The sequence below is a fragment of the Hippocampus bargibanti genome, linkage group LG16 (genome assembly GCF_051943395.1).
Source record: "Hippocampus bargibanti isolate YZ-2025 linkage group LG16, ASM5194339v1, whole genome shotgun sequence".
Lineage (NCBI taxonomy): Eukaryota > Metazoa > Chordata > Actinopteri > Syngnathiformes > Syngnathidae > Hippocampus > Hippocampus bargibanti.
In genome coordinates, this window is record NC_142749.1 from 17166196 (window position 1) to 17193576 (window position 27381).

Here is a 27381-nt window from a genome sequence, read left to right on the forward strand (position 1 = left end):
ATACAGTAAAGTCTCGTTATATCGATATTTTTTCGGACTCCCTTGAATATCGATATAACGAGACTTTACTGTATAAAATGTATTTGTTATTTAGTTGTTTTTTTTACTTTGTTACTTCCGGGTTGAGTAAAGCTGGCGCGTGTGGATGGGGGGCATTAATGTTACAGCAGAGAGTCACAGAGTCACAGAAAGGCTAAGAAACATCCACCCGTGGACTTTTTTCATGGATGTAACAGTTGTTGATTCAACAACAACGAAAAGGTATGCGTACCCCTGAGTCAAATCGTGAAAATTCACCAGAAAGCCCACGGGCATGTTCTGAAAATGGAACGTCAGAAAACGTAACTCAAAACTGAATGACCCCGACGTGATTTGAACACGCAACCTTCTGATCTGGAGTCAGACGCGCTACCGTTGCGCCACGAGGTCAACACAATAGTCGTGTACAATATTATTTACCTCCAAAAACAAAACATGTAGGAATTAAGGCAGCATTTGATGTCGCACCATTCAAAAAGGAGCAGGCACAAGCCATCCCACATCACAACGCAAACAAATGTGCATTTTCTTAGCCGTCTCAGGTGTTCTAATTCATCGTCACCGATTCATTCCGGATTGCTAAACGTTGCCATTCGGTGTGTTTTTTAACTGGTAAATGTTGTCATCCAAATAGTCATATTTAAAGATGGTCTCCGCTGACAATGGCGAAGGACGCGTTCGTCTTTTCCCTCCTTTTCCTCCCACTGCAGTATTATTGCGTGTCTTGGCTTGACCGGAGAATGGTCAAGACGCCATTGCTACAGGCTAGAAATACCGGATTAGGATAACATGATATTCAAAATAAAATTGTTGACTAGACGATTAACACCCTGATGATTCGATGACACGATCAACAAATTGTCTTTTAATATAGAGATTAATACAATAACATTTATGTTCATTTTGTCCACTGAAAATTGTTTAAATTGCAAAACAAAAACGGGTCCCTACCTCTTATTGTGAAAACAGACGGAATAGTACGTGCAATCTATATTAGAGACTTTGTGCTCCCTTTCCAGCGGGCCGATGAGGACCTGTACTTTCTCCCAACACGACTTGGTCCTCAGTACCTCCTTCGACGATACCATGGCGATTAGTATCTTGTGCATAAGGGATCCGCGTATTTGGAGAGGAAACTCGGCAGGTGCTGGCCGATGCTGAAGGACCGAGGCGCCGAGGAGCAGCACTACCTCAAACAGGTCAGCCTTCCTATCTATCTATCTATCTATCTATCTATCTATCTATCTATCTATCTATCTATCTATCTATCTATCTATCTATCTATCTATCTATCTATCTATCTATCTATCTGTCTGTCTGTCTGTCTGTCTGTCTGTCTGTCTGTCTGTCTGTCTGTCTGTCTGTCTGTCTGTCTGTCTGTCTGTCTGTCTGCCTATCTATCTATCATTGCATATTTTATGTTGATCAAAATGTATAATTATGGGTCTCTGTTGAATTGTCTTCGTACATACTTCGTTTTTTTAAGTCTTCAAATGCAAACGAGCGGAATAAGTTGTAATCATATGTGTCAATATCTTGTGATCAAATCGTCCACATACGTGAAGCTGTAAATTCAATCGGTTATTTGGAATCAATATATGGGTGTTTTTAATTCATGCCTAACCAGAGTTTTATTTGACTTAAAGGACAACCGACGCCTCCGGACAAGTTGTGTCCATAATTTGTAAAATCACTTCAAATTACTTCTACTAAGCTTATTTTACAAATATTCCATGGCGTATAGCTATATTTTACGTTTTAAGACTCGCGCTGAATATTCAGGAAGTCTTGTTTTTGAGTTGGTGACGAGTCCGTACGTGACGTCACGTCAGGAACGCCCCTGACCGAGAAAGCGACACACAGTGCATTTTGGGTACTACGTTTGGTCTGAAAACTTCGTGTTGATCCATGTTAATGGCGAAATTAGAAGGAAAACTTAAAGTGGTATGTTTCATTTCGTGACGTCCTGGCGTGACGTCACGAACAAGGGGGCGGGACCTTGTGAAACTCGCCATTTCCGGGGTCATTTTGAATTAGTTTTGGGACTCTAACTCATTTTTATTGGTGTTTTTCATTTAGCTAAAAATATTAGCTTGCGTGCTTTGGGTATTTTAGATGCTATAAAACAAAAAAATGGTTTCGGTTGTCCTATAAAAGTTTCAGAAAAATTCCTGAAACTTGTAATTCAGGCATGCTGAGCTCATTCACTGCCAAATATGCCAAATATTCATTGTAAGTCCTGCCTGCGGTCCCTTTTTGGAAATATTTCGCTAACATGGGCGCAAGATAGAGCATGTACGACCAACATGTCTACTCGGAGGACTTGTTTCGAGATCAACCGTGGGGCAGAATTCACATGTGTGGTGTTGCGTTAACCAAGGATAGGCGGTGTGAAGACATCTTTCTTTTGGCAGGAGGGATGAGAGGAAATCGAAGGAGAACAAAGTGTTTCTAAGCAACAACAGCAGAAGCAGCAGCAGCCTACGATGGGCTACAAGGTACAAGTCATACAATGTGTGTTTATTTTATGCGAACAGATGTAAGAGTTTTCACGGCTATTTACAAGCATATATACTGTATATATTATTATTATTATATATATATTTTTTTTTTATGAAGCGATCGGTAAACTCCCATTTTGGAATATTGATATGTTGCCTATTTCCTGAATTCCGTCTGCCATTTATTTCGAGTGTAACTGTCAATTCCGCCAATGGATGGTGACTTACCATTGAGGTTTGATTAAAAAAAAAGAAGTAAAAAAAAAAAGGGGGGGGGGTATTTCAAAATCAGTTTTGCAAAAGAAAAAAAAGATTTGCAAAATTCACTGTAGTCCTGCTTTTTCCACCGATGGTTAGCGATTATTGTGAACCTAAAATTTCATGAGTCATTTTTTTGTGGTGGCTCTTAAAAAAATGAAATGTTTTTACATTTTATTTACATTATTCATGTTAAACATTTTATTTCACATTCCAACCAAAAAAAAATCAGACGTAGATGATTTTTTTCACAGATATTTATTTATTGTTATTGTTCATTATAACTAACCAAATTTTGTAATTTATTTTAAATTTATTTTTTTATTTTTTATTTTAATCTTTATTTGAATTTTAATTTTTTGTTTAAATTATTATTATTGTTATTTTTCATTTTTCTTTTTCAGTTTTCATTTTTCTTTTTCCTTTTCTTTTTATTATTATGTTATTTGTTATTTGATATTTGTCATTTTTATTTTTTTTATTTTTTTTATTTTTTTAATTTTTCTTTTTCATTTTTCATATTTCTTTTTTCTGTTTTCTTTTTTATTCATGTATTTATTTATTTTGTTGTTTTGTTATGTTTGATTTTTGTGATTTTTTTGGTAAATTTTTATTTGTAATTGTATATATATTTTTTATTTTTAGTGGGGAGGTAATCAATGACAGTCTACCTCAATCGTCACGGGAATTTCTTTTCGCAGCTTCCCGCAGTGCTCCTCTTAGTTAAAGTACAACCTCCTAAAAAACAATTGCCCATTGTTCCACCATGAATCTCTCCACTCCTTCTGAATGGCATTTATCGCTCTCTCTTTACGATATTTATTTTGTGGCCACTCTGAGATAAGCGTTCACCAGATTTGCCGCTTTTATTACAATTAGGTCATACGAGCTCCAGAAAGAGAACGCAGGGATTCAGGATGATATCTTTATACGCAGATACTGAGTGACACCGCCATCTGTCACTACATCCTCGGGCGATTTCCCAACCGTTAGAAGTAGATGATCATGTGGATTACGCAACCACATAGACAGACATGTTTTTGTTTTATTCGGAAACCGGGTAGGGAAGTAGGAAGGGGATATAGGGGGGGGGGGGGGGAATTTCCCAGCGAATGAGCTTCAGGCAAAATGTGTGATAAACACGGGGGGGAAAACACATTTGGGTCATGTTCTGGAAGGAAAATCGAAAAGTTGTAAGTCAAGACGTGTTTTCCATGTAAGTGCCCTAATCCGTTCCAAACCCGACCAAAATGCAGTCCTAAATGCTTTCTAAAGCATAAATACCCATCATCCAAATATGTAACAAACAAATGTTAGAATTACATTAATGCACAATAAATCACAGTTGTGCATAACGTTGAAAAAAATAAGAATAAAAATGATCATTTAATTTTTAATTGCATATTCTCAGAAGTGGTTTTTGCAAGAACTGATCCAAGGACGTTTACTTTTGTTGGCTTTTAACAATCCTTCTTCCCGCTTCGATAATAATAATAATAATAATAATAATAATAATAATAATAATAATAATAATCATCATCATCATCATCATCATCATCATCATCATCATCATCATAATCATGATAATAATCATATTTTTTTTGCAAGAACTGATCCAAGGACGTTTGCTTTTGTTGGCTTTTAAGAATAAGAATAAGAATAAGAATAAGAATAAGAATAAGAATAAGAATAAGAATAAGAATAAGAATAAGAATAATTCATTTAATTTCTAAGTGCCTTTCAAAACTCTCAAGGACACTTTACAGTCACAGGATAACATTTCTGCGGGTGAGCAGCGGCAGCCACAGTCACAGACAAGCATAGCTACTATAATAAATAAAATACTATCATAATATGATAAAAAGCTTCACAGAAAATGCAATTTTAAATAGGTGATGACTGCGGATTAGCGTCTGTGGGGGGACCAGCAGGTACTTCATTAATCCACAGCGTTATAAATGACCTCCACACCGGAAAAGATAAATAGGACACTTCAACTCCAGCGAAATGGAGCTTAAAAGGCTTCTTTGCTTTTTTTCTCTCTCATTAATTCTCCCGAGGTCAGTTGTGAAGTAGGTGAAAATCTCCTCCCTCGGTCGTTAAGTGAAATGATTTTATTTTTTTTTTTTTTTCGGCAAGATCCAAGCTAACCGTCAATCACGATCGCCATTGACAAAGTGCGTCAATGGCAAAGCAGGTCAAGTGATGGAAGGCCATCCTCCATCTCCGATTTCCCTCGTTGCTTTGATTTTCCTGCCAGTTGTATTGAGGGCGTGCACGCCTTGTTTTCTACAGTTGCTCATCTTTTCTCTTTTGCCTTTAACTGACCCCGCCCCCGCCTCGAGGGGAGGGGCCAAACTATTCTCACGGACTCTTTTCTTCTTCGTTCAGTGGTTTCGTAAGACATTTGGAATTTGAGAATGCACGTCTTTGTTGTGAAATATCCTTCCATGTATCCATTAATCCATTCATCCATCCATCATCCATTAATTCATCCAACGCGTCAACCTTGACCGGGGTAGATACACCATTCATCCATCCACCATCCACCCTTTCAACCATGCATCATCCATCGTCCATCCTTTCATCATCCATCCATCCACCAAACCCATCCATCCATTCATCCATCCATCATCATCCATCCATTATCCATCCATCCATATTCCATCCATCATCATCCATCCTTCCATCATCCAACCATCCATCCACCAAATTTATCTATCCATCATCCATTCATCCCTCCATCCATCCAACCCATTCATCCCCCCATCCATCATCCATTCATCCATCCCTCATCCATCCTTCCGTACATCCATCACCCATCATCTATCCATCTATCTATCCATCCATCCATCCACCAAATCCATCCATCCATCCATCATCCATTCATCCATAGCATCCATCCATCCATTCATCCATCCATCATCCACCCATCCACCAAATCCATCCATCCATCTGTCCATTATCCATCCATTCATCCATCCATCCATCCATCATCCATCCATCCATCCATCCATCCATCATCCATCCATCATTCATCCATCCATCATCTATTCATCTACCATCCACCAAATCCATCCATTCACCAAACCCATCCATCCTAATTAAATTCAATACAATCTATATTTTCATTACGTTTATTTTTATCTATATCTATATATCCATCTATATTTTTATGACGTTTATTTACCTTTATTTGTATTTTTTTTAGATACCCGGGGCAGCGATGGACCGCGTGAGCCTGCTGTGGCGCCTGCGTCGGCGCGCCCGCCGCGGCGCCCTGTGCATGGCCTTCTTCGGCATCGCCATGACGCTGCTGTACGCCCTCTGCGCTGAAAACAGCGTCACTGTCACCGACGCCATCTTCGGCGTGCGGGCGCGCACCCGAGCCCAACCTCGCATGCGCACTGTCGTCAAGGTAGGCGTTATCGTTTTAGCCGATTAGCCTCTGGTCTAGCTCGATAGTTAGCAAAAAATATAATAATATAGCTGCTGGTTTGTAATAATAATAATTATAATAATAATACGTCATTTCTAAGCGCCCTTCAAAACTCTCAAGGTCACTTTACAGTCTAGCTAGCTAGCGAATAGATAGCCATTAGCTAGCGAATAGATAGCCACTCACCAGCGAATAGATAGCCATTAGCCAGCCAATAAATAGCCACTCGCCAGCGAACAGACAGCTATTAGCTAGCGAATAGATAGCTATTGACATGAAACAAAATGGCAGACCAAACAATGGTTTGTGAATTTAATAGCGGCATGCGAACTCCTCATCAGGTGCTTCGAGGGGGCTCCAAGCTCGCCTACGTGGACCCCCAGAAGCTGCCCGGCGTCATCCCCGGTGACCCCCGCCTCCCCATCCCCGTGCTGTCCTCGCCCAACCGCACCCGCGATCACCAACCCGCCAAGCCAAAGTCCAAGGAGGGGCGAGGTTTCTTTGCCAGAGTCTTTCCGCGACCTCTGGCCAGGGCGCTGGACACGGTCTTCGGGGGCCGACGCCGGGGTCAAATGAGCGACAAAGAGGAGATCTTAGGACCCAACAGCCTTCTGGGAAAAGTGTGGAATGAGCACATGTCCAGTAGCATGTTGGGGAGGAGACTGAAGAAGGTGTTCAACAACTACCAGGTGAGGACCACGACAAAAACGGGACAATCGGGATGCTAACGATAGATGAATATTTTATTTTATTTTGCAATAGTTGGACTGTTTCAAGTTTTTTTTTAAACTCATTGACTGTCAGACATGTGCAAAAATATGTCCACTCCTGTGCCAGGGTTATTGTCATTGTCACTCGAATTCAAGGACCCATAGAATATTGAGTTTTAGGACAACATAAACATTCAATACAACGTTAGAAACCTTAGACTCTCTTTTTTCATCAGAAAAGAAAGAGTTAATTCCTAAGTTATATGGGTCTGGAGTTATGTGAGCTTGAAATGGGGGCATATGTACAAAATAAAATACATATTGATTTACATAGCGATTTAACAATAGCTGAAGTTGGGAAAAAAAAAGCGCTGACATGGACAAAAGGCAAATGCTGCCCCCTCGCGGAAGGGAAAAACATTGCCAGAGGTCTGGCCAGCGCTTCATCGGCATCCAAGAATGAAAAAAAACAAAACCCGAACAAATTCGGGTATGGCGCTCTGTCATATTTTCAATATGGGAATAAATTAGTGAATGGCAGTGAATGAGTTAAATATATTAGCTAGCTAGCTAGCTTTCTATCTATTAGCCATCTAGCTAGATTTCTATCTATTAGCTATCTAGCTAGCTAGAGAGCGAGCTATTAGCAATATAGCTAGCTAGGTATTTGAATCAGGAAACATATTAGCTATCTAGTTAGCTCGCTACCTATTAGCTAGCTATCTAGAATTCCATTAGGTAGCTAGCTAGCTTTCTATCATTTTGAGTTACAACCCGGCTGAGTGAACGCTGGGGCGTGTGGCTGCCGCTGCTTACCCACAGAAAAACTGATCCTGTGACCTTGAAAGTTTTGAAAGGCGCTTAGAAATGAAATTATTATTATTATTATTATTATTATTATCATATTATAATCGCGTTTGTTTCCTCCCCACCCCCGTAGGCGATGAACAAGTACGAGGTGAAGCTCCCCGATGGTCCGGACTCGCCCCCCAGGAGGAAGCTGAGCGGACCGGATCTTTTGTGTCAGCTGCACCAGAAGGTGGCGCTTTCCACGCTGACGGCCGACCTGCCGCCTTTCTCTTCGTTGCCGTGGGCCTCGCAGCTGCCCCCTAAGCCGCTGGCTTCCCACGTGGGGCCCTTCAAGAGCTGCGCCGTGGTGTCGTCCGCCGGATCGCTCCGGAATTCCGGCCTCGGGAAAGAGATAGGTGGGACTAAGGCGCCATGTTAGCACCTCAAATGTGTCATTTTTATTTGGTATTTGTGGCGGGCGATTCGGGGGGCGGTTTGTTTGTTTGTCTTTTTCCTTCTTTCTTCCTTTTCTCCTTTGTTTCTCTTTTATTTTTAATAGGTTCTTATGCCATGACCTTGAGAGTTTTGAAAGGCGCTTAGAAATCATTTTAAATAAATTATTATTATTATTATTATTATTATTATTATTATTATTATTATTATTATTATTATTATTGCTATTACTGTTTTTTTTTCTTTTTAATACATTATATTTTTAATAAATTATTATAATTATTATATTTTTTATGTTGTCATTATTATAATTAATTTATTTATTTTATTTACTTCACACTTTCACTTTGGCTTTATTTTCCTTTTTTAATTTCCCATATTTTTTTAATATGTATTTTTTTGTACTGCATTTTTTTTCCCTATTATTCCCTTTTAATTTCCATTTTCTCTATTTTAGTTTTATCCTGTTCGATTTTTTTCATCGCGTTTTTGTCCCCCAAAAAATCTGAACATTCTTATTTATTTATTTATTTTTATTTATTTATTTATTTATTCATTTATTTATTTTCATAAGGAGAAAAGATTAAACGCCTTGATTAAAAAATACAATACAATACAATGCTATTTTTTGTTACAAATTTGTCCAGGCTAGCTTTCTAGCTAGCTATCTATTAGCTATATATTAGATATCTGGCTGGCTGGCTGGCTGGCTATCTATCTATCCGTTGGCTAGCTATCTAGGTAGCTATCTATTTGCTATCTCTTAGCTAGCTAGCTTTCTATCCATTTGAGTTACTTCCGGGTTGAGTGAACACTGGCCCGTGTGGCTGCCGCTGCTCACCCACAGAAAAATTTATCCTGTGATTGTAAAGTGACCTTGAGAGTTTTGAAAGATGCTTAGAAATGAAATGTATTATGATGATGATGATGATGATGATGATGATGATGATGATTATTATTATTATTTATTTAGCGCAATTTCCCGTTCATAACATTTTTTTCTCTGTCCCCCCATTCTTGTTCACCTTCACCTTCAACGACAAGACTCCCACGATGCCGTTCTGCGCTTCAACAGCGCCCCCACAGGCGGCTACGAGAAGGACGTCGGTTCCAAAACCACCATCCGCCTCATCAACTCGCAAGTAAGGCCGCAGACTTTGCCCTTTTAATCGATGAAAAGGTTTCAGCCATCATCTGTACTTCTTTGAAGGAGTCGGACGTTCTCATCCAAGAGGCTTCGTCAGCGAACTAAAATTTTGCTGGTAGCGCTTTTAAAAAATGCGCTTTTAACTCATAACCTTGGCGTCTCGACAGGTGATGGCTTCCGACGACCACCATTTTCTATCCAGCTCGCTGTACAGCTCGGGTGTATTGGTAGCCTGGGACCCCGCCCCCTATTCCTCCAACCTCACGCAGGTGTGTAGCGTCCCCCCCCGTACGTGAAATACGAAACATTAAACACGCCGCGCTTTGCTAACAAGGGTCCGTTTTGTAGTGGCTGAACCGCACCGACTACCCCATCTTTAGCCAGTACCAGCGCTACAGGCGGCTGCACCCCCAGCAGCCATTTTTCATCCTTCACCCGCGTTTCTTCTGGCAAGTGTGGCAGCAAATTCAGGACAACATGCCGGAGCCCATCCAGAAGAACCCGCCCTCCTCCGGCATGCTGGGTAATTTGATTTGATTTGATTCGGGGGCACGGGTGATGTGTCCACTCCTGTGCCAGGGTTTTTGTCATCGTCACTTCAATTGCAGGACCCACAGAATATTGATTTTAGTACTACATAAACATTCAAAAGAGCGTTAGAAACTTTAGACTGTCTTCTTTCATCAGAAAAAATGGTTAATTCCTAAGTTATATAGGTCTGGAGTTATCTGAGCTTGAAATGGGGGCGGCAGTACAAATATAATACTGTATTGATTTATGTAGCGCTTTAACAACAGCTGAATCTGGAACAAAGCGCTAACTTTATTATTATTATTATTATTATTATTATTATTATTAGTAGTAGTAGTAGTAGTAGTAGTATTATTACTATTATTCTTATTATTATAGGTGATCTGATTCAGGGTCATGTCAATCCAACCATTCAATGTTAAAGCCAAGCGAATATGACATCATCGCGCCCGTCTTTTCCCAATTTTTTTTCCGTTCAGGTACGGTCCTGATGATGACGCTGTGCGAGGTGGTGCACGTCTACGAGTTCCTGCCATCCCGCCGCAAAACGCCGCTGTGTCACTACTATCAGCAATTCCACGACGACGCCTGCACGCTGGGCGCTTACCACCCGTTGCTCTACGAGAAGAATCTAGTCAAGCGGATGAACCAAGGGTCCGACGACGACATCTTCAACCGCGGGCGCGTCACGCTGCCCGGGTACAGCAACATCAAATGCAACGCCACACGCGCAGGTTAAGTCGCCGTGCAAAGATGGAGTCCAGTCATGTGTAAAAGTGTCCTTGAGAGTTTTGAAAGGCGCTTAAAAATGAAATGTATTATTATTATTTTTTTTATTATTATTATTATTATTATTATTATTATGACAGTGAGACCTCAACTTACGAACTTAATTGGTTCCCAGACAGAGTGTGTAAGGCGAAAAGTGTGTATCTCAAAAAAAGATTTCCCATAGGAAACCATTAAAATGGGAATAATCCGTTCCCGGGTTTCCATAAAATATACTTTTCAACTAAATAAGCCTTAAAACTACACACAACATACCTTATTCTATGTATAATAAATGTGCTATTGTATTGTAATGAAAGAAATACACTGCATTGTACCATAAGGTCACTTTATTGTGATGGTCATTTATGGCTTGATGGAATGGCGTTGGAGGTCGAAGGTCAAAGGGAAATGCTGTTTGGAAAGAGAGGCGCATTACATGAGGACTGTAATTAAAGAAATAAACCGTGCTGTAAAATAAAGTTTTATTTACCTTTTTGATGGTCGTTGATGGCTTATGGAAGGAGAGTCACCTTCCATAAGGATTGTTGGTAACTTCAGGTGCTGTTCGGTCGTGTGCTTCCGCCGAAGATCACTCCGCCAGCCGTGGTGGGTGTGTATTATGAAAATAGTGCTTATTATAAGGTTTAATTTTCATAAATTTGACGTTTGTAAGACAAAAAGTTTGTAAGTTTAGGTGTTTGTAAATTGAGGTCTCACTGTATTTTATTTTATTTTTATTATTATTATATCCACCATGATGTATCCTGAATCACATGGTGGATGGAATGTTTTTTTTGTGAGGGGGTGAATGTATTTAAAAAACATGTTTTATTTTGAAATGGGCATTAATTGCATCTGAAATGGCTTTTTTAAACAATCATGCATAGTTAAATTGGTGGTGGTAGAAGCTCTTGATTATTATTATTTTTTGCATGTGTTTTTTATTGTTTTTAATACTGAGCCCCACGCAAAGCACAGTGGGAGTCAAACCCAGAACTTCTCAAACTGTGAGGCCAGACGTGAAAACCGCCATCGCAACTGAAGGAAATTACCAATCCAAGGTTTTTCAGCGCCATTTTGCTTCAAGGTGATTTTTTTTTATTATTATTATTATTTTTAGGACAATCATGATGAGCTCAGTAAGAACTTTGTTTTTTTTAATGAAATCATGATCACAAGCTGTCGAAAATGTGCAAGAAGTCACTTGCTCGAAGTCTCCTAAAACTGAAGTTAGATGATGTCATTTTTGTTCATGTTAGGTGATTTGTTATCTGCTTTTTTAAAAAAATCACTGCCCCCCCACCCCCACGCACACACATTCGCTTGTCCTGGCCTGTTGTCCCCACGTCTATTTTTATACATCACTGCAGATATCCCCCACAAAAATTATTAAAATTAAAAATGCTGATGTAGATGAAGATTGTGATATTAACCTGCATTTAAAATGACAAAAAGTGACTAATGTTAGAATAATGTAACATTAAATAAAATAATTGTGCAGTTTCATTAAATTCGACGTGATGTCACATTCACGAATCACGAGAATATTTTGTTTTGGTCTGGTTTTTAACATGTCACATATCGAACTGTCGTCCTTTGCCGCCCCCTGTTGGCTTGGAGGGGTTTTGCGTTTCAAGTTAGCTTGGAGCAGGACACTCCCGAGTTGACGATGTTGTTTCTGGACTTAATTGTTGATGTCTGTGCTTTTCTGAGATCACCACTGATCTCTCACACATTGCATGCTTCATTTCTGCTGCCCTGATGTTCGTCTGGGTGTTTTTAAAGATGTTCGAATCCATGCATGTCTTCTGTTCTGTCCTTTACTGTAATAAACATCATGAATTGACGTCACTGCCTGAATAATAAAGTAGACTGTGGTGCCGGACCTTGTTTCACCGTCTGTTATTATTCCACCTTAATTAAAGATTGGAATTAAAATTTGATACTTGTTAATCAAGTCAATATTTGGGCAAAGATTTTTTAAAGAAATAACAAGTGTAAATCAGCCTTTTGGGGACAAAGTTGGAAATAGATGAAAAAACAAAATGGTCGGTTCTTCGTGCCCTTTTTCGTGTAGGACACGGTTTTCAAATACTTTGTTTCTTTTGCCATTATCAAAGCGGTTTGTCTTCGTGTTTGTAAAAATGATGGATATATTTGCCAAGAATTCAAACAAGACACGGTTAAATAATAAAACGTTATTCAAATTTTCCCTCAAGACAATCTTTGGAAAGATCGTCATAGAACAGTCATCAAATCAAAACAAACTAGTCGAGGTATCGATTCTTTTTTTCCCCCTTATTCTAACGAAGACGTCAGCACGTACATTCTGTATGACGTAAACGTCACGTGACCGCCAACGAAAACTCCATCTTTTTGATTGGATTGGATTGGATTAGTCTCGCAGTGGAGAAATTTACATTTCACAGCAGTAAAGTTATGAAAGAAATGAAAGTAGAAAAGCAAAACACAGGAGCTGATAAAGCTCCGAATTTAAACTGATTGACTGACTGTGATTTAACTCACCAGATTGAACACGGAACACGACACAAGGTGACTAATTTATCGTTTGGAGAAAAAAATTACAAACCTTGAATATCAATTCTTTTTTTCTTTACCGTCTTGAATGGGTCCTTGATGACGCGCCTTGCGTAGATACCACGTCACTACGCAGACCGAAACAAACATGGCGCCGCGAAAGTGAGGTGAGACGACGTGAGTTCCTTTAAACTAAAATTTCTCACCTGCTGTGTTTATTCCTTTGTAAAATAAAACGACCCACACTACACATCGTCTCAAATTAATCATTTAAAAGCCTTAAATGTGTCTGGTTTGTCCATTCAAAACGTGTGGTTCGTGTCCCGCGTACTCGCGTCGTTCTGTTTTGTCACGTCAAATTCAGTTGAATGCCTTTTAAGTGATTTTCTGGTTCGAAAAATGTATGTTGCATAACAAGGAAAACATTGACCACGACTGTGATGTGAATGCTGCCGTAATTTTTTAATTAGAAACATCGAGAAGTGAGTACTTTGTCATTTCACGTTCCATTTTCGCACAGAGGACTCATATATTGCTTAGCAACTTGATACATTTGTAGTTGTTTCTTTGATATTTTTTTACAGAGCTGTACATTAACGACAGAAACAACGGTTAAAACAAAAACATAGAAATCCAGTTGAAAAATGGTTTATTAAGACCGTGACCTGGTCAAATATATGACCACCGGAAGTTGTGTTTTGTATGTGTTAAAAATAATGTTACTGCTAACCAGGATGCCGAAGAAGAAGCAAAGCAACAGGGAAGGTCCCCCTCAAAGCCAGTCATTTGACCAAGACTCACAGGAGGATGATGCTGACACAGATGACGAGCAACTGGTAACGAGTTGAAAATAATTCCACATCAGCTGATTAGGACTTTCATCGTCTTGTGTTTATTTGATCTATCAGGATGAGTGCTCCACGTCACTTTTGCTGCCGTCCTTAACGGCGAGAGAAAAGCGGTGGCGAGAGAGGAAATGCAAAGCCAGGTGCAAAGGTAGGGAACGTCGAATCAACTCTACTGCTTTCATTGGTGTGAAATTAAAGGAGCCGTGAAACAAAATCACTCCTCTTTCCGTCTCAAGTTTCTTCCTCAGAGATGATCAATGAGGAGATGATGGCTTTGGCCCTGCGTCTGAGCGCGCAGGAAGCCAACGTCGAGGCGCAGCAGGAGGACGCTGCTCTGATGAAAGCCATTAAAGAGAGTGTGAGTGGAGTAAAAGAAAAGCTACTGGAAGTACTTTGTGCTATAAATAAGCCTTTTTTTTTTGAGACGTAATCAAGAGCGACGAAATTTGCTACGTTGGCAAACATTCGCCACTCAGTGACATACTAATAGATTCGATTATTTTTTAAAGGAGAACCGACAGCATTTTTTTGTTTCCTAACTGACTTCAACTGACTAACTTTGCACATGAGTAAAAATATCAACCTGCGTGTTTTGGGTATTCTAGATGCTATAAAATGTTTTTCCGATGTCAGTTAGGAAACTAACAATGGTGTCGTTTGTCCTTTAATTAATTATTACTTAATGTGATTTATAGAGGATAGATTTCTGAAAAAAAAACGTAATAGTACATCATTTTGTATTTATTTTTTAACCTCCTAGATGTCCACCCACAGACGAGAGCTCTCTCAGAGTCAGAGTCTGCTGAATGAAGCCGACGCTACCTGCTCTCAACGCTGTCTCCCGTACCCGAACGGCTTGGCGGATTTACGCAACAGCCTGACGGCATCGGAGGACTTCTGCGCAACCATGAGCCAAGGTGATTTTGGAAATATGACATAGAGCTCCATTCCCGAATTTGTTCTTTTTTTTTTCCATGCTTGGTTGCCGATAAAGCGCTGGCCATGGCCTCAGGCAATGTTTTTTTCTTTGTCACAAGGAGGTAGCATTTCACTTTTTTCCATGTTAACGCTTTGTTCCAGCTTCAGCTGTTGTTAAAGCGCTGGTATATATAGCATTGTATTTTGGACATCCGCCCTCATTTCAAGCTCATATAACTCCAGACCCATATCATTTAGGAATTAACTATTTTTTCTGATCAAAGAAGAGAATCCAAGGTTTCTTACGCTGCATTGAATGTTTATGTAGTACTAAAAATCAATATTCTGTGGGTCCTGGATTTCAAGTGACAATGACAAAAACCCTGGCACTGGAGTGGACAAATTTTTGCACATTGTCTGGCAGTGAATGAGTTAACACAGCATCTCTGCTTGCATTGTGCTCGAATATAACATGGATGAAGAATATTATAGCTAGATAACCAGCTAAATAGCTAGCTATTAGCTATCTAGCCACCGTAGCTAGCTATTAGCTATCGATTCGCTAGCTAGCTATTAGCTATCTATTCACTAGCTAACTAGCTTTCTATCTATTTCAGTTATTCCGGGTTGAGTGAACGCTAGGCGCGCGTGGCTGCCGCTGCTCGCCCACTGAAAAATTCATCCGGCTACTGTAAAGGGAGTTTGAGAGTTTTGAAAGGCGTTTATAAATTAAATGTATTTTTATTTTTATGTTTTATTATTATAATATTAAGACATGGTTTTTACATGTTTTTTGTTGTAATTGTAGAAGTGGGCGGGTGCGGTGAAGCTCATCCAAACCAAACGTGGAGAAGGAAAGAAAATGATGAGGCGGACTGGTCGCAAAGCCCAAGCGCCACCTGCTCTCAGGCCGGTCGCTCCGAGTCGCCGCTTGATTTTTTGGACTTGCCGCAGGTGACATTGCATTCTATTCCAAAATCTGTTCGCCCAATCGCATCCGGCGTTTTAGCTGCTTTTGTCATCACAACAAAGGAGAAGACGCATGGAATTTGTCATACGGTGATACCTTGGCTTACGAACTTAATTGGTTCCCAGACAGAGTGTGTAAGGCGAAAAGTGTGTATCCCAAAAATTATTTCCCATAGGAAACCATTAAAATGAGAATAATCCGTTCCCAGGTCCCCATAAATCATAATTTTCATATATAAATAAACACATATAAACATAAATTTCTATGTAAAACTACACAAAATATACCTTATTTTATGTATAATAAATGTGCTTTGGTATTATAAATAAAGAAATAAACTACTGTATAATAAAGTCGTTTTATTTACCTTTGCGTTCTTGACTAATCATGTGACTTTAACCAACGACTGGGGGCGGGGAATATAGGGCCAAAACAATCCGGCTGCCATTTTCTTGTTAGGAGAACGGGCTCGTTTGCGAACGACATCACTCATTGTGGCCGCTCCGTGTGTATCCTGAAAAATAGTTTGTATGCCAAGGTAAAATTTACAGAAATTTTACATTCATAAACCAAAAAGTTCATAAGCCAAGGGGTTCGTAAACCGAGGTATCACTGTATGGTACATCACAAATTTTTTTTTCTTACCAGAGCTGCATTTCCACACACAAGGACAACCGGTCGCCCCCTAAATACCTCGACTTCCCCGGGAGCAGTCGCAACACCATGGTGACCTCCCCCCCGTTGAGCCAAGACACGCCAGAGAGCTACAAGACCCCCGGCGACGCGCTTAGCTCGCATCTCGAGTGCGCGCCTTCTTCGCCCGCATGCAGCAAAAGTCCCGTCTTCTCCGAATCGGACACGGGAGACGAATTCGCCAAGTATCTGAAAAGCCCGGCGTTCGGAGATGAATCTCTATGCGACGGCAAAGCAAGCAGCGCAGATGGAGCAAATTCGGACGTCATCTTCTCTTCTCAGGAGAGTTTCACCTTGTCTCCGAGGTCTTCTTCCCGCCCGCCCATGAGCCCGGTTTTCCCAAGGAGCCAGACGCCACCCAAGAAAGTTGCTTCCTCGAAAAACTTAAATCGTCTCGTCTTATCAGGGATGGATGGGAAGCACAACGACGACTCATCTGAAACGGAGCTGACGAGCGACGCGACGCTTCGCTGGTCGGACAACGACGCTGATCACACGGTCTGTTGCGCAACATTACGCACCCATAGTCTTAAAGGACAACCGACACCTCTGGACAAGTTGCGTCCATAATTTGTAAAATCCCTTCAAATGACTTCTACTGAGCGCATTTTACAAAGATTCCCGCCGCATATAGCTATATTTTACGTTTTAAGACTCGTGCTGAATATTCAGGAAGTTTTGTTTTTGAGTTGGTGACGAGTCCGTACGTGACGTCACGTCAGGAACGCCCCTGACCGAGAAAGCGACACACGATGCATTTTGGGTACTTTGTTTGGTCTGAAAACTTAGTATTGATCCGTGTTGATGGCGAAATTAGAAGGAAAACACATGCGATGGTGAATTGTGTGTTGCACCAAGACTACTATTTGATACTAGTTGACACAAATTCCCAGCAGACGAATCAGCCCATTTCCAACGGAGCTTGGACGCCATCTTGTGCATTTTCTGGGACGCTATGTTGGAGTCCTGACGGCTCAAATTGATCCGGAAGGACTTCTTTAATCGATTGCAAACATTTATGCTTTCCTCTTCAGAACTATTTGAATCATACTGGATGAGTAACAAGAAGGCATCTTCTCCAAATCTGAACTCTCTGAAGCCATTGTTTTGATTCTGGAGCAAGGCAGTTTGTGAAGGACTATCCTGGCGTGATGTCACGAACAAGGGGGCGGGACTTTCTGAATCTCCCCAGTTCCGAGCTCATTTTATGGCAGTTTTGGGACACTAAGTCATTTTTATTGGTGTTTTTCATTTGACTAAAAATATCAGTCTGCATGTTTTGGGTATTTTAGATGCTATAAAACGTTTTTCTGATGTCAGTTAGGAAACAAAATAATGGTGTTGGTTGTCCTTTAAATTGAACTTGAAGTCAGCCATTTTGTTTTTGAAACAGCCATTTTAGGTCTCATATTTTGATGACCTTTTGATGATGAGCTGTCACGAATTCTCCCATTCATCGTATTTGCAGCTGGTGAGGTCACCCAGTCCGATTTACCCAGACGAGAAGCACTTTGAACAGGCCCAAGAACACACAGCCAATTTTAAACAGGCGACCGAAGCGGCTATGGAGACCAACAGCTCCAGCTGCAGGTACAAACCACACATATGTTACGCCGAATTCTGGCATCTTCACATGCAAAAAAAAAAAAAAACACGTTTGATTGAATTACCCTTTATTAGTCTCGCAGTGGAGAAATTTCCATTTCACAGCGGAATAAAGGGATTAGAGGAAGAGAAAAGGAAGTAGAAAAACAGTAAAATACAGGAGCTGCTGTAAAGGCAGCCAATCTCGCGCCGCCATCTTGAAGTCAAAACAACAACAAAAAACAATAACAAAATAATATGACAAGACACAGTCATTCAATTTTAAGCACTTTCTCCACCAGTTTTGTTGTATAAAGCAGTTCGAGATGAAAGAGGAAATAATCAGTGTCCTTTTCACCGGTGGATCAGAGAAATCACGGTGGAATGTGCACATCTGCTACAAGCTAAATGTCAAAAGCAAACCTGAAGCTATAACATCCATTAACGAAAAGACTGTCTTACATCACCTATCCCACGTACAGTAAATCCGCTTCAATTCCAAGCCGCAGCAGTTCCATATCTGCATTGACACTCTGCTTTGATGCTTCATTCTTCTTATCGGGGGCAAAAACAACACAAAAATCAAGGCTCGTGAGAGCACTTGCTTACGATGGCCTACTCGAGCACCATCTTGGATTCCTTTGGAACACACACAAATTTCAATGCGGTTTGTGTGTAGCGAGCTTTAAAATTTACACACAAGGAATTTGTTGAATGTTTGTTGATTAAATGTGGTGATTAGATGGCTACCTTGCTAACTAGTTGGTTATCTAAGTAGCTATCTATATGCTATCAGCTATCTAGCTGGTTAGCTATCTATTAGTTATCTATTAGCCAGCTAGCTAACTTTCTATCTATTTGAGTTATTCCAGGTTGAGTGAACGCTAACGCATGTGGCTGCCGCTGCTCCCCCGCAGAAAAACGTGTCTTGTGACTGTAAATTGACCTTGAGAGTTTTGAAAGGCGCTTATAAATGAAATATAAGGAAACAAAGGCGACAAAATGACCATATTTCGAATGTATGTGGCAAAATCTCCCGTTTAAGCAATCATATATGTGTTTCCAGCATCAACAACCAGCACTTTGTCCCCACCCCATCTTCGGTTCACTACTACTGGGGGGTCCCCTTCTGCCCACGCGGTCTGGATGCCGACGCGTACACGCAGGTAGGTCACCCCTGCCGAATCGCGGCGACCGAAGAAGCCCTAACCAACGTTGTCATGTGTATTTTTTTTAGGTGATCGTGGCCCAGATGGAGTTGTACGAGAAGAGTCTGAAGGAGGCTCAGAGGTGCCTGTTGAGGAAAGCCGAGTGGGGGGACGCCATCCTGCCACAGTTGGAGGTGCCCGAAGATTACCCCCCACCCCTCAGCATTGATGATCACAAACAACAGACACATTGAAGTGGAGCCTCCAAAGTCAAACACAAACCCATTTAAAGACACGATGTTCTCATTCCAAAACGGAATTTCCCATAGGAAATAATGGTTGATGTATTAATCCATCCCAAACACAAACAGCCATCATAAAACCTTTAAAAGCTGTTAAAGTGCTATTTATTTACCTATGTCGCTGACTAAAGTTGTAAAGTGATCAAACCTTATTGCAGACTTTTGTAAAGATGCGATGTTCTCATTCCAAAACTAAATTTCCCATAGGAAATAATGGGCAGTTTATTAATCCATCCCATGGACAAATATAATAGCTGTTCATATGCTATTTATTAATCTATGTATCAATTATTCATCAATGTATTAATTAACTATTTAATTTGTTTGTTTATTTGTTTTAAAGCACAATTTTGTAGCATCTTTGAGACAAGGATTTTAAACGTTAATTTTCTCAACCATCATCTCCTAAAACGGTTTCAATTTTGACTGTTTTAGGCACATTTTGCGGCACTTTTTTTATGTCGCTGACTAAAGTTGCATTGTGATCGAAGCTGATGACCATTTTTTGTAAAGAAGCGATGTTCTCATTCCAAAATGAAATTTCCCATAGGAAATAATGGGCAATTTATTAATTCATTCCAAGGTCAAACGACATCCATCATAAAACCTTTAATGGCTGTTCAGGTGCTATTTATTTACTTTTGTATTAATTAATAATTTAATTTGTTTATATGTTTTAAAGGTCAATTTTGTGGCATCTTTGTAACAAGGATTTTAAACATTAATTTCCTCAACCATTATCTCCTAAAACTGTTTGAATTTTGATTTTGTTTCAGACACATTTGGCGGCCCTTTTTAAAATTGTTTTTTTTTATATCGCTTTATATCACTGACAAAAGTTGCAAAGTGATCAAACCTGATTGCCATTTTTTTCTCTTTGCTTTATGTTTCAGAAATCTCCATTATCTGACTCGCCCCACTCAAAATTTCCACACAGGTAAAAAAAAACAAAAAATGGCAGCTTCTTCCAACTTTTAAATCCACAGGAAATCGTCCAACCTTGGCTTCGCGTTTGAGTCATTTCCTATTTCTTTGCTGTAGGCGTTGCCTTAGACGCAAACCCATCAAGCTTCGCAGTCAAGAGTGGGACCACCATCCGTTAGACATGGAGGAGGAGGACGAGGAGGACAAGAAGATAGAGGACGATCAGAAGGGAGAAGATGAGCTAACGGAAGAGACTGCATGTTCAGAGGATTCTCAAGCAGAAATTGACGTCTATGTCATATGTCCCGGTACTCCAAGGACGAATTTACATTCAAGTAAATCCGTCACAAGTATATTTTGCTTCTCTCCGCATTAACTCGTAACTTGTATTCGCCCGCAGAGACCCAAATGAGTGAGGACCATCATGTAGATCGATCCAAGGTGATTGACAGTTTTGGTACTGCGACTTCATTTTCATTTGACCTACGTGACCTCACCATCTTGAATTCGGCGTCCTCCCTCTGTAGCTCAACAGTCCAGAGTTTCCTGAACCTGCGGCGGGAGATGACGATCAAGTGGTGGAAGAGGAGAAGATGATGGAGGGTGAGGCACATTAACTCATTCACTGCCAGACGATGTGCAAAAAAGGTGTACTTCAATGCCAGGGTTTTTGTCATTGTCTCTCCAATTCCTGAACCCACAGAATATTGAGTTTTAAGACTACCGAAACATTCAATGCAGTGTGAGAAACCTTAGACTCTCTTCTTTCATCAGAAAAAGAGTTAATTCCTAAGTTATATGGGTCTGCAGTTATCTGCGCTTGAAATGGGGGCGGCTGTACAAAATACAAAGCAATACATTGATTTATGTAGCGCTTCGATAATAATAATACATTTCATTTATAAGCGCCTTTCAAAACTCCCAAGGACACTTTACAGTCACAGGATATTTTTTTCTGTGGGTTAGCAGCGGCAGCCACATGCGCCAGCGTTCACTCAACCCGGAAGTAACATACATACATATATATATATATATATATATACACATATATACTGTATATAATCCAGTAAATTGTATTTAACTTTTAAGAACAGCCTATTTGTTTTCAATTTTTGCAAAGGTTTGTCATCTTACTCACCAGTAAACAGGTTAATTCCTAAATTATATGGGTCTGGAGTTATATGAGCTTGAAATGGGGGTGGCTGGACAAAATACAATAGAAAACATGTTGATTTATATAGTGCTTTAACAACAGCTGAAGCCTTAGACGCTCGTCTTTCATCAGAAAAAAATAGTTAATTCCTAAATTATATGGGTCTGGAGTTATATAAGCTTGAAATGAGGGTGGCTGCACAAAATACAATACAAAACATTGATTTATATAGTGCTTTAACAACAGCTGAAGCCTTACTCTTCTTTCATGAGAAAAAAATAGTTAATTCCTAAGTTATATGGTTCTGGAGTTATCTGAGCTAAAAATGGGGGCGGCTGTACAAGCTTATTGATTGATATAGCGCTTTAACAACCGCTGAAGCTGCAACAACGCTCTCACATGGACAAAAGGCAAATGCTGCCCCCTCGTGAAAGGGAAAAAAAAACATCACCAGAGGTCTGACCAGCACTTTATCGGCACACGACGATGCACATGGGAAAATTTTCCGGACATGTTTTTTTCTTGCAAGTAAACAAAGGGTATTTCTTTTTAAAAAATTGCGGTTTGCATGAGTTGCTACACTGTTTTTGTTCCTGTGCCATTTGCTTTAATGATTACAAAACCGCAGTGCTCAATGCTAATTTCTTTAGCCTTCCCAACCCATGGCGGATTGTTTGTGAGCATTAAGCTAACAGACTTTGTTTCGTTTGGTACTCAACCCGATTTACAAGCGACAATAAACCATTTCAAGGCAAGCATGCAGAATTCGAACTCCCAATTTTTCTATCCATACACGCTGAAAATGTTGTCTTTCACTCAATTGCAGTTTTGGCTAACGGCGACGCTCAAATAAATCACCTCGCCATCACCGATGTGGGGAGAAATCTCTCCCCGACGAACCAGGAAGAAGAGAGCGAACTGGAAACGCCGTGTTTTCCCGAACCGGACCACGTCATCTTCGAAGCTGCCGTGGAGTGTCCCATCTGCCAGGGAACTTTCCCCGCCGGCAAAATCGAGATTCACGCCGCCTACTGCAACGGAGAAGTGGAGACCTCGACCTTGGACGACCTCAGGCTCGCTGATGAACATTCGCAAGGTTGGAGGAAAAATACCCCCGTTTGTCCTCTTTGACCACTTGATGTCAGTGTTTCTACTTCTTCCCCGCTCTGAATTGAAACGCTTTAGCATCCTTGAAGCTAAAAAGGAAGAGAAAACGAGGCGCGGCGGAGGAAGAGGGCGACGCCGCCTCCTCTGACAAGTATGTTAGCCGACTGTTCCCGTTTCGGTGGGCTAACATCACATTTCTTTTTAAACGACTATTTTATCTATATCTAGCTAACTAGCTATGTATTTAGCTGGCTATCTATCTAGCTAGCATTCTCGCACATTTTTCATAGCATTAGCTACATAGCTAGACAGCTAGATATACATAGCTAAATAGATCGCGAGGTAGTTAGCTAGATATTTTATCTATATCTAGCTATCTAGCGATCTATCTAGCTAGATAGCTCGATATAGCGCTTTAACAACAGCTAAAACTAACAAAACGCTAAAATGGACAAAAAGCAAATGCTGCCCCATTCTATCTAGCGATCTATTTAGCTATCTGTCTAGCTAGATAGCTAGGTATGGATAGCTAAATAGATCGCTAGATGTTTTATCTATATCTAGCTATCTTATCTAGCGATCTACTTAGCTATCTAGCTAGCAAGCAATCTAGCTAGCAGTATCTAGCTAGTAAGCTAGCTAGCTAGCAATCTAGCTATCTAGTAATCTAGCTATCAAGCTATGTAGCTATCAATCTAGCTATCTATTAAGCTATGTAGCTATCAATCTAGCTATCTATTAAGCTATCTAGTTAGATAGCTAGACTGCTAGCTAGATTGCAGATAGCTTAATAGATAGCTAGATAGCTTAATAGAAAGCTAGATTGATAGCTAGATTGCTAGGTAGCTAGTTAGATTGCTTGCTAGATTGCTCGCTATCCATTTATTTCTTTGCGTTTGTTTTATTGATGTATTGGTTTTTGTTTTTAATTATTTATTGTTTTGTTTATTAATGTTTTCATTTTTAATTCACATTCTTATTTATTTTTAGACAAAATAGACATTGGGGATTCATTTTGGGTGTCGTTTAGACATCAATTCAAACAGACAACTTAATGGATTTATTTCCCGTCCTCCAAAAAAAACAACAAAATTTAGAATCCATGAGAAATGTCACATCTGCCAAAAAGCCGTGGCCCGGTGCGACTACAGCGAGCACACCGATCGCTGCATCCAACGGCAGGAGGCCAAAACAACCGGGGTAGGTCTCACCGACATGCCTGAATATCCCTCCCCCCCCCAAAAAAAAAAAAGTGTTTTAATTAATATTTAATGAGCATAGCCAAATACTGACATTTTTTTATGATTTGTTGTTTTTTGTTTGTTTTTTTTGTTTGTTTTTAACATCCAGAAGCGAAATCTCTTGGAGGCTCTGGAGCATGTAGAAAGCAGGCATCATGCAGGTTAGCGTCACCTCGTGTAAAAGCTACAAAATTCGAAAAAGAACAACTAAAGATACAAAAGTACACTCACATTTTGGTCATGAACTCACCCTTAAAGTTATCTAGCTAGTAGCTATCTATTAGCTGGCTGGCTATTTGGCTAGCTATCCAATGGCTATCTGATAGCTATCTATTAGCTGTCTAGCTGCCTGGCTAGCTATCTATTAGCTATCTAGCTGGCTGTCTAATAGCTATCTAATAGCTATCAGTAGCTATCTATTAGCTAGCTATCTATCTAACTTTCTATCTATTTGAGTTACTTCCGGGTTGAGTGAACGCTGGTGCGTGTGGCTGCCGCTGCTCACCAACAGAAAAACTCATCCTTTGACTGTAAAGTGACATTGAGAGGTTTGAAAAGCGCTTATAAATGAAATGTATTATTATTATTATTGTTATTATTATTATTATTATGACGAACCGGTCAACTTATACATGTCCTCGTGCGCAGGAGCCGGTCCGTCCAGGTGCAGACTTCAACAAGGGTAAGTTGTCAATCACTTGTCAATTCTGAGTGACCTTGTGCTCGTTCTCGCGACCCTGACTGGTCGCCGGTTAGCAAATGATGGTCGGAATGGCCTTTGAAGGCTTAAATGGGCTTTTGTAGTTTCAGACGCATTTTTTTTTAGTGGCGCCTGCTGCTACATCAGTTTTGGTATTACAATTGATGGATGTGTTCAAGTTGGAATCTTTATTTATTTATTTGTTTATTTGTTTTTAAGGCTTCATTTAATATAAAATTGCTTTTTCGTGACACTTTTTCATCATAATACTTGATTTTTATTTTTATTTGATTGAATAATTTTAATAAGTCTACTTTTTTCAGTAATCAATTTACACTTTTTATTTATTTATTATTTTTGGGGTTTAATGTAATATAAAATGCCTTTTTTAGTGCGTATGTAGAGGATGTAAAAATATTTTTTTTATTCAAATAATTGGTTGCATGATTTATTACTGACATTTTTTATCCATTTTTTATTTTCATTGGAATAAGTTTAATCAGCCCACTTTTATTCAATAGCCAATTTTACATGTATTTATTCATGTATTTATTTATTTATTTTAGGACTTAATGCAATATAAAATGCCTTTTTAGTGTGTATGTAGAGGATGTAAATATACATATATATATTTATTAAAATAGTTGGTTAAATCATTGATTAAAACTGATTAAATCGAGAAATATTGAAGTATAGTAAAATTAGCTTTACACGCATTTTTTCATTGATTTTTATTTTGATTTGATTGAATAATTTTAATAAGTTTTATTCAATAACCAATTTTACAATCTTTATTTCTTTATATTTAGGGCTTAATGTAATATAACATGCATTTTTTAGTGTGTATCTCGAGGATGTAAAAAATATATTTTTATTAAAATAATTGGTGAAATAATGCATTGAAAGTGATTACATTAAGAGAAGTATATTTTGGAAAAAATAGAATTACACACATTTTTTTTATTTATTTTTATTTTTAGTTGATTGAATAATTTTAATAAGTCCACTTTTATTCAATAACCAATTTTACAATCTTTATTTATTTGTTTATATTTACGGCTTAATGTAATATAAAATGGCTTTTTGTCGTGCTGATTTGATTTATCTTAGATAATTAAATACTGAAATAATAATTGATAAATGTATATTTTTTAAATACATTTTGACACATTTTAAATATTAATATACGAGTATATATTTATTTTTTTTATACCGTCCTCCCCCCCAAAAAAAAATGGGTTAAATGTTGACTTATCCACATCCAGCGACATCATTGATCTGAGGGACGACAACGAAGACGACGAGCAAGCGGGCGTTTCCGTGCCGCCCGTTAGCGACTCGCCCATTAAGTCCTTCACGCCCATTTCGGAGGCCACCGACTGTCTCGTCGACTTCCGGCGTCAGCAGCGACTGAAGAAACCAAGCCACAAACGAAGGTGAAGAAGAAAGGATATTGGAGGGGGGGGCAATAAGCCTTGACGAAGTCCAAACGGACCAATTTCAACCCGGCGGCCTTGAGACTCCAAGTCTCCGACCAAGAATTGATGCGACACGCTTGAATGTAGAAGGAAGGCCTCATTGTGGTATTCAAATTCCCCCCTCAGATTTCCTGCACTGAATCAACCCCCCCGCACCCTTTTTTTTTTTTCTTTTGGCTGCTTTGGAATTGACTTAAGTGCACATTTGAATTGGCATTTTAATTCTAATGCAATAATGAATAATGGTCAATGTATTACATGTGAGCCTTTTTCTTTTTTACTTTGAAAAAAAATGTTTCTTCTATTTTAAATAAAAGATTGTCAAACACATTCAATATATGTGATTTTTATTTCAACAGATGGGTTTATGATAAAGGAGAATGACAATGGAAGTTTTTTTTGTCCTTTTGCTGGATGGATTTAAACGTTTTATGGTTTGATCAATTCAAATTCATTGTTAGTTTTTCAGAGCGACACAATTCTGTTTATATATACAGTAAAGTCTCGTTATATCGATATCGGATATATCGATAGTCCCGGTTATATCGATATTTTTTCGGACTCCCTTGAATATCGATATAACGAGACTTTACTGTATATAAAAAACAGTTTGACAGTGTTGGCGTCAGGGTTTTTTTTTTTTGGTTGTTTTTTTTTTTACCGGAAACCCCATTCCAACAAATAACCTCAACTATATATATATATATATATATATATATATATATGTGTGTGTGTGTGTGTGTGTGTGTGTGTGTGTGTGTGTGTGTGTGTGTGTGTGTGTGTGTGTGTGTGTGTGTGTGTGTGTGTGTGTGTGTATATTATATATGTTTGAGTATATGATATTTATATATAAATATATATCTATACGGTATATATATATATATATACATATATATATATATATATATGTGTGTGTGTGTGTGTGTGTGTGTGTGTGTACACATATACAGTAAAGGCTCGCTATATCGATATTCTCGGGATGAAAAAATATCGATATAACCGGACTATCGAGATACATATATACATATATATATATATATATATATATATATATATATATATCGATATTCTGTATAGACGTACATTTTATATACGGAATACATATACTCAAACATATATATACACACACACGGTTATAT

The 27381-nt window shown here is 39.2% G+C and overlaps 2 protein-coding genes and 1 non-coding gene across 6 annotated transcripts; 2 read left to right on the forward strand and 1 right to left on the reverse strand.

Moving 5' to 3' along the window:
- Positions 1-357: 357 nt before the first annotated feature.
- trnaw-cca (transfer RNA tryptophan (anticodon CCA)) lies at positions 358-429 on the reverse strand. The gene has a single exon. It is a non-coding gene; the product is annotated as a tRNA-Trp (tRNA).
- Positions 430-1044: 615 nt separating this feature from the next.
- st6gal1 (ST6 beta-galactosamide alpha-2,6-sialyltranferase 1) lies at positions 1045-12523 on the forward strand. Its single transcript, XM_089016589.1, has 9 exons — positions 1045-1238; positions 2454-2537; positions 6010-6216; positions 6579-6926; positions 7888-8152; positions 9234-9331; positions 9504-9605; positions 9685-9859; positions 10347-12523. Exons 2-9 carry the CDS (start codon positions 2526-2528, stop codon positions 10604-10606), a joined length of 1467 nt encoding a protein of 488 aa, XP_088872715.1. The 5' UTR covers positions 1045-1238; positions 2454-2525; the 3' UTR covers positions 10607-12523.
- A 790-nt stretch (positions 12524-13313) lies between these two features.
- Positions 13314-26572, forward strand: uimc1 (ubiquitin interaction motif containing 1). Of its 4 annotated transcripts, none has more exons than XM_089016587.1 (20): positions 13314-13353; positions 13910-14012; positions 14085-14172; positions 14261-14382; positions 14785-14941; positions 15751-15896; positions 16561-17103; positions 18074-18195; positions 19256-19355; positions 19427-19531; positions 20533-20576; positions 20681-20871; positions 20964-21004; positions 21091-21166; positions 22543-22812; positions 22902-22974; positions 23921-24023; positions 24174-24225; positions 24713-24746; positions 26030-26572. In XM_089016587.1, exons 2-20 carry the CDS (start codon positions 13911-13913, stop codon positions 26202-26204), a joined length of 2544 nt encoding a protein of 847 aa, XP_088872713.1. In that variant the 5' UTR covers positions 13314-13353; position 13910; the 3' UTR covers positions 26205-26572. The 4 variants fall into 4 exon arrangements, 3 of the variants coding, with proteins under 3 accessions (XP_088872713.1, XP_088872714.1, XP_088872712.1); XM_089016588.1 differs by having other exon boundaries at positions 13315-13343; XM_089016586.1 differs by lacking the exon at positions 13314-13353 and having other exon boundaries at positions 13893-14012.
- The last annotated feature ends 809 nt before the right edge of the window (positions 26573-27381 follow it).